Source organism: Primulina huaijiensis, chromosome 2 (assembly GCF_012295235.1).
Source record: "Primulina huaijiensis isolate GDHJ02 chromosome 2, ASM1229523v2, whole genome shotgun sequence".
Taxonomy (NCBI): Eukaryota; Viridiplantae; Streptophyta; class Magnoliopsida; order Lamiales; family Gesneriaceae; genus Primulina; species Primulina huaijiensis.
In genome coordinates, this window is record NC_133307.1 from 19341900 (window position 1) to 19350373 (window position 8474).

Genomic DNA, 8474 nt, shown 5'->3' on the forward strand with positions numbered 1-8474 from the left:
TATATATATGATCGTATTATTCAATAAGTAGTGTACAAGAAAATTAAATAAATAAACGAAGCGTTTCAGTTGTGAACTTACGGCGTAAGCAGCAGCTAGTAGATCCATGTCCCATCCAATGGCCCAAGCATTTGGCTTGTGTTCCATCACTAGAGTGACAACAATAGATTGCAGTGTTCCCATAAAGCACACAAGGGCTGTTAGTGAAAGCTGGGCTGTGTATTTCCTTAATGTGATTGCCTGTATTCAGAAAATGAAGAAAAGTCGAATCATTTTCTTTAACAAAATCCTCGGGTCTGCCCCTCTATGCAATACTAACCTGTTTGTATCATTGATTTTTTAGCCGAGTAAAACGAAGTAACAAACCTGAAGAATGAAGAAAGAAGCCCAAGCAAAAGTGGCAAAGATGAGCAGAATCGAACCCTTAAACCAATCTTGGTCAGTGCCTTGAGTCGTGTCAGCAACATAGGATTTCCTAGGATGAATGTATTTGGACCATACCATGTTGATAACATCACCTTTGTATAGTGTCATCAACATGGCTCCTGCAACCGTCACTGTTGTTCCCACCACCTTTGCTTGGCACCTCAACTTTTTCAAATCAACCTTCTCCATCCTACAGTATAAATGTACACCACCCCGCGATGATTATTCGGTTCGAAAATTGTCCACTTTCAAACTTCTTTATTCCAATTTATATATTTGTCCAGTAAATACATGCCATAACATATATACCTGCAGATAACGGCCATTACAAATGTCATCGCGGGGAGCATGTTACTCATGGCACATGAAAAAGTCGGGGAAGTGAATTTCAGCCCCGCGTAGTAGAAATTCTGATCGATCACGGGCCTGCGAAACCCAAATTCCAATAGAATATTATTTGGTCAGTCCGTTTTTAACGACTCAGATATTCATTTACAACGTAGCAAGCTTAAGAATCCAAGCACGTCTAGTTCGGGAAACTCACCCGAGAAGCCCCAACGCAAATAGCTGCAAGAAAATTGTGAATGTAATCTTTGGCCTCACTTTCCTGAGGAAAAAAAAAAAACAAGATTATGGATTTAGCACTCATTTCTTGAAAATAAATAAAATTAATCAAAGGGTTTTTCTAAAAAAGTGTGTGTGTGTATATATATATGTATATGTTATCAACCTTTCAAGAAAAATAGCAAAGGGAGCAATGACCGCAGTGGCAAAGGCATGCCTATACACAACCAAGACATAATGGCTCATCCCTCTATTAAGTGAAACTTTGGTTATAATATTCATCCCAGCATAGCCAAATTGTAAGCTAATCATGGCTATATAAGGCTTAGCTTTCTCATAAAAATTCCCGAGGCATCCTTTTCCTTCCATTTTCCTTTCTTTTTTTGAAGCTATATAATATTTGTAAAAAAACAAAAACAAAAACAAAACAAGAACTATGTTTTTGTAAGAGATTCGACTAAAGAGGAAAACACTTGAAGAGCTTGTGTTTGTCCTAAGTAATATAGGACTCAAAACTAGTATCTTTATAGCCAACAAAAAAAAATTGAGAGGAAGGGGTGTTTTGGTCTTTTCACTTGGCATATATGCATGTGTATCTTAATGAATATTCTGAGTTTTTTGTGGGAGAGAATGAACGGCGGATCTGATATCCACGTGTCGCAAATCGAGGCTGATGATTATAATTAGTGGGTTGCAATTCATAGTGGCCAAGTAATATATATGAGAGCTATGGGATGAAGGTGAGCTTAGTGCTTGATGATGCAACTGAGGAACCTCAATTTGGATAGGAGCAAGTATATATTATTTTCTAGGGCAAAATTTGTGTGAGATGATCTCATGGGTCGTATTTTGTAAGATGGATCTCTTATTTGGGTCATTCATAAAAAAGTATTACTTTTTATGCTAAGACTATTGCTTTTTATTGTGAATATCGCTAGGGTTGACTCGTCTCACAGATAAAGATTCGTGAGACCGTCTCAGAAGAGACATACTTTTCTTCAAAATAGAAAAATCATATATTTTTAAAAAATATTTATTTATTTTTCACAATATATGAAATATTATGTCTTATTAAATCTTACCCTAAAAGTGGTGGAATTAAGGTGGACAAAATGTGTCACAAAATTCATGTCGGATATCTTTATCATTCGGTTTCGTTTATTACTCTCCTAATTAATTATTATTATTCGGTTTCGTTTTTTTTCTTCCATGTTGGATAGATTGCACTTTTCATGCAAATTGGTTGGCTTCAATTTTATTTTATGACACACTTCNTATCAACTGTTAATCTAGTTAAACGTAATAATAATTAAGATAGATTTAAAATTCATCAGTATTATCGTATTATCAAATCCGTTATATAAATTTATTTCTCAAATAAAAATCTTTTTTTTCAAATTCAAATATAAAAAGATATTGGGCTAAATATATCTATTTATTTAGTTACACTGTTAATTTGTACTTCGTTGAGGTCGATGCTCACTGTATGTGATTCTTTAACAGTACAAATTAAGTACGGTAGGCTGCTTATATTTGTGTCCCATGCATTTGACAAAATCTTTGCTTAATTAAGTTTCCTAATAAAATTGTTAGCAATTTTATATCTCAAGAAATAAATTAAATGCATCGGATTTGATGATAAGGGTATCAATTCGGGTGAGTTGAGTCGGGTTGAACAATTGAGCAATAGTACTATTCAAAAATTGCTCAACCCAAAAACGCTAAACCCGAAATCGAATCAATCCGATCAACTCGATTTTGAATTTTTTTAAAAAAATTTAAATAAAATTCTTAAAAATAATATTTTAATTTAAACACATAATAACAAAATCTCTCTCATATATTGATTTAAATCTGAAAGTATAATTGTAGAAAAATAAAATATATTTACTAAATCAAATAAATAATTGTTTAAAAAATAAAAAAAAAATGTTCAAAATAAATATTAAATTATGAAAATTTATGATATAAATATACAATAAATTTTTTTCAGACATACAATATATAAAAATGTATGCAATATTTATTGATTATATTTTTTTAAAAAAAAATTATAATATTTGAGTTGACCCGAACTCAACCCAACCCGATCATTTTTTTCGAATCAGTTATCGGGTGGGTCCAACTCGATCTGACCCGAACTCGAAAACTTCAAATCCAAACTTGATTTTTTTCGGGTTAAAAAATGTCGGATTAATGGGTCGTGTTTGAATTTTGACATGTTTATTTGATAAGTGAAGATGCTAGATTCCTTGGCACTCAAACCAACGGGAAATGACATTAAAAAAAACAATTTATTATTGATACCAAATGTATTTGTACATTTTCACCAGTGGAAAAATGCCGATAGAAAGGAATTTCAGCACAAAGAATCCAGGAATTAATTATATTCTCCAGCATCAAATTTTATTTAATAATGTCACATCTAATTTTATAGGTCTAGATCGTGTTCGATATCCGTAAAAGATTTACACGTTAGTTGTTATGTTTCGGTAACCTTAATTAATGGAATTCATCCCATTGACTCATCTGGCAGAGAGAGCTCATTATCTTTATTTCCATTTCAAGTAAAAAAAAACATGGAATTGAACCTTACCCATTTTCAAAAACGTAAAAATTTTGGTTAGATAGTCTCACGGGTCGCGATCTAAATATTCTATTTAGATCACATATGAAAAAGTATTACTTTTTACGTCAAAAATATTAATTTTATTGTAAGTATGGGTAAGGTTGACCTGTCTCACTAAAAAAATCTCTGAGATCATATCACAAGATACATACTCTTTAAAAAATATATATATATAACCGAGAAAATTCGATTTCAATCATCTCCTCTCTTGTAAATAACCTAGATATTGGAAGGGACTTGTGATAAACAATTGTAATGGCATGGACATCGACTCTTTAGTTTTCGTGATTCCAAAAGATGATTAATTCACGGTTCAGAAAGTCATGAATTGAAACTATTTCCTCCATATATACATACATATCAAGTAAAGACTATGAGTTTTGAACAAGTTACTGCTATATCTATTTCATAACACTCGGGGAAAATAACATTTTTTGTTCAGTAATTTTTTCATCTTTTGGTTTAGGTTCACTAAATTTTCAATTTTGGATTTGATACCATAAATTATGAATTTCGACTATTTTGGTCCATTTACCGCCAGAATATTCATATTTTTATTGGAAAACGCTGATTAGACCGTGGCTGGAGCTAAAATTGCCAAAATTTAACATATTTCTTGATTTGGAAAAGAAATCAGTTTATTTGAAAGTAAATTAAAATTTAAAAAAAATGTTGAACAAATCGAACAAACTTTAAAAGTTTTATACATTCCATCATAACCATTCAATGATCAATACATCAAAATGTGTTTTAACCATTATTTAGTCAGTGTTTTAAACGAAAATCAAACATTTCGATAGTAGATAAATCAAAATAGCCAAAATTCAGAAGTTATTGTACTAAGACCAAAAACTGAAAAATTTCTGGACCAAAACCAAAAAATGAACAAATTACTGGGAAAAAATATATTTTCCCGAAGAATCTCAAGTCCAAAATTACTTGAGAGGTTTATCTATCACAAATCCATATATCATTGATCACGTTTTATATATGCATGTTCCAAAATTATAAATTTACCTTGCATGCATATTGGAATAGTTTGTTTTTTTTTTTTCTTATCGGATTTTGACGTTTTGTATGCTTTTTCACTAATTTTTACTCATTTGTGGTCGACTGGCAGCAAAAAAAAATAAAAATTCGAGCAAATGCCAGAAACAAAACACGATTTCTTATACGAGAAATCACTAATTTGTGTCTTGATAAAATGAAAAGCGTGGAACAGATAAGACTGCATATAAAGTTCTTCGACTCAAAGGTTGGCCTAAATGGTGACCAAGAAATCGCCTTTAATTTTGTCGTCCAGCATCTTCAAGTTTCAACTAAAACTTCATATGCCTAAATGGTTATTTCTTATACGTATACTTCAAAATAAAACAAGAATTAATTGAAATTTTATGGTAGTAAATAATATATATAATGTTTGTTTTTAAGAAATAAAGAGGTTTACTTTAGAACTAATTAATACATGAAGAATCCATTTTCAGCACATACAAATAGTAGCACATCGTGGTTTCACTGAAATTCTGCAAAAACTTATATTAAAAAGTATACCGATACTATATCGAATTTTCGATATATCAGTACAAGTAGTATACCGATTATATCGAATATTTATAATTACCTAGATTGTATTATATAGTACTTACCAACAACAACAAAAACTTGATTGTTGGGAAAAAAAACATTTACAAAATTGTATTCAAGTAAAAGAACATGATTAAAAATATAGATTACTTCTATCACACAATAGTTTTCTTATTTTATTTATAATTTCATTACTTAAAAATATTATATTTTTAAAATTTATGAACCTTGCTTCGGTATTTTGGTATATTCGAAATACCGAAATTTTCAAAATTTCATATCAATATCGTACCGACAGTTTCAATATACCGAAAAAATCTGTATTTTTTATATTTTCTGCATACTGAAAATTTCAGTATTTTTCTCACCCTTAGTCTTAGTCCACTGATTAACATTTTTTTTTACAATTTTACTCTTTTTTTACCGGAGTATTTTTTCGATGACATCAGACATGTCAGCAATATTCAGCTCCACGTCAGCAATTTTTTTGTGTCAAATCGTTATTTAAACATGCCACATTAGTGTTCCGATGAAAAAAGACAAAAATATAAAACAAAATCTAAATAAGTGAACCAAGACCGTGAATCGACCGGTAACATCACAAACAAAAAAATGTAACTCAATTTCCATCTAGCAACATCTACACAACTTATCGAATAATTTCCAACAACGAAGGAATTTTATCTGATGGGGAAAAAAAAAGAGAAAACCTTTTATAAGTGAGCATGGATAAGTGGAGAACATGCAGGAAACTGAATGGGCATCTAATCAACCCCCAATGCTCTCGACATCGAGGCGTGTCACGCAACACCACCACAACTTCCTTCACGCACAAAAGTTGGTCTGTTTGGTTCAATGATTTTGTGTTAATGGATCACTACAACTCATTAATTATATTTTAATTCTTGTAATCTTTAGGAGAGTACGTTAGACTCCACTCAGAAAATTTTTGGGCTTTTAAGTTTGGCAAAAACTTGTGTGAGACGGTCTCACGGATCGTATTTTGTGAGACGGATCTCTTATTTGGGTCATTCATGAAAAAGTATTAATTTTTATACTAAGAGTATTACTTTTTATTGTGAATATCGGTAGGATTGACCCGTCTCACAGATAAAGATTTGTGAGACCGTCTCACAAGATACCTACTCTTTAAGTTTTAAGGTCTTTTGTGAGACAGTCTCACGGATCTTTATTCGTGGAATGGATCAATCATGTTCATATTTACAATAAAAAAAATAATATTTTTGGCATAAAAAGTAATATTTTTTCATGTGTGATCCCAATAAATTATTTGTCTAACAAAAATTGACATGTGAGACCGTCTCACGTAACATTTTGTTTTATAAACAATTATGATTACAATAAAAGGGTACTTCACTATTATTGTTATTTTTAATCTATCACTATTAATTATAAACAATAAAATTATTGTTTTCTCATTTTCTTAATTAATTAATACTTCACATTTGTGAGCTGTAATGTTACGATAATTTTTTTTAAAAAAAATAAATCCAAATTCGGTAATCGTTTGGCTTACTTTATTTAAGTAATTTTCACAATTACTTCTGTAGTTACGTTGTTATAATTTCGATTAGCTTTAATTTGTAGCTTTGTTTCGGTATATTCATTTAGTTCTTGTATTTTTTATGGCATTTTTGTTATTAAAGAGGTCTTCTTTAGTTTCTCCATTTTCCTATGTTTTTCAAGAGTTTTTTGGGTAACAAAAATTTTGGACCAAAAGTGTCATTCTCTTAGCCACGAACCTGTGTAACTGAACAATGAGTTCTTATAACAACCATTAGAGTGGGTCTCATGTGAGACCGTCTCACGGATTTTAATCTGTGAGACGAGTAAATCCTACCCATATTCACAATATAAAGTAATACTCTTAGCATAAAAAGTAATACTTTTTCATGGATGACTCAAATAAGAGATCCGTCTCACAAAATACGACCCGTGAGACCGTCTCACACAAGTTTTTACCCAACTATTATGTAACTATGCTTGTTTTTTAAAATTGGCTAACTGAAGTTGTTATAGAAGTCAATCATAACTTATTATAACCATTTTAAACTCTTATTTTGTTATCCGTTTGGGATAAGGTATTAACAAAAGTGTTTCAAGTTCATCTAAAGAAGTGAAATACAAACACTTTTTAAAATACAAATATGATAAATAAGCAAAATAGAAGTTTAGATTCATGCCAATATATCTTTAGAATATTCAAATTTATACTTTGCTTGTCATATTACACATAACACACGTACGTACCATATTGCGCAATTCAATTCAAGCAACAAGAGAAAAGTTTATTGGCTTCAACTTTCGATGTTTCGAAGAAAATGGAGATGCATGCACATGAATTGACACTATTGCCTTCGTATATAATTGTTTGAAATTTTTTATTAAACTGATCGGGAGATTCAATTGTCTTTCAATCTTGGCTTCACCTTTTCACATGCGCCTATCTATTCATTGTTAAAATTAGGATTTGAACGTAACTCAAACTCAAAAGCTAGCTCAAAGGAGAGAATTGTCCAAGTCTATATATGCAACTCTCAGGAACTCTATCCAACCTATGTAAGACATCTTAAGTAGGGATGACAATGGGGCAGGGGCGGGTTTGTCATACCATCTCCGTCCCCAAATTCCATACCCGTTCCGATCCCCGTTTTTTCGGGTTCGTGAAAACCTCTCATCCCGGCCTACATCCTCGTTTCAGAAATATTAATAGGACAAGACGATGACGGATTTGGAGATTTTTTCAAACCAAAACTTATTCTTATATCTTAATATTAGTGATGATATTAATATTAATAGATATTAATATTAATATTATTATTAATATTTTAAAAAATAATAATATTATTATATTATTAATATTAATAATATTATTATTTTATTATCGATATTACTTTTAGGTTCGGGGATGGGAATATCAATCTCATATCCTCCCCGAACCCGAAAAAATCGGGGATCCCCGTCCTCGTTTCGGGTTTTCCCCGCAGTGCCCCCAAACTCATGGAGAAAGTTGACATCCCTAATCTTAACACACCATTTCATACCCATGAATGAACAACTGGAGTGTCGAAACATTAACGTGTTAGTCAACTATGGGCAGTCCAACACATAACAGTGGGTCTGTGTCTGATACCATGTTAAAATTGGGACTTTAACCTAATTCAAACCCAAAAACTAGCTCATTGGGGGAGGATTACACAAGTCCATATATGCAATTCTTAAGAAGTACTCTTTCAAATCGATGTTAGAT

At 31.3% G+C, this 8474-nt stretch overlaps 1 protein-coding gene across 1 annotated transcript in view; it reads right to left on the bottom strand.

Moving 5' to 3' along the window:
* The window catches only part of LOC140959541 (WAT1-related protein At5g07050-like), a 2244-nt gene extending 754 nt beyond the window's left edge, over positions 1–1490 (bottom strand). The window contains exons 1-5 of the mRNA XM_073417438.1: positions 1157–1490; positions 971–1033; positions 736–852; positions 367–616; positions 82–240 (exon numbers count right to left, since the gene is read on the bottom strand). Coding sequence (XP_073273539.1) covers positions 82–240; positions 367–616; positions 736–852; positions 971–1033; positions 1157–1359 — 792 coding nt within the window. The 5' untranslated portion in view covers positions 1360–1490. The remainder of the gene's footprint in view (positions 1–81; positions 241–366; positions 617–735; positions 853–970; positions 1034–1156) is intronic.
* Positions 1491–8474: the final 6984 nt, after the last annotated feature.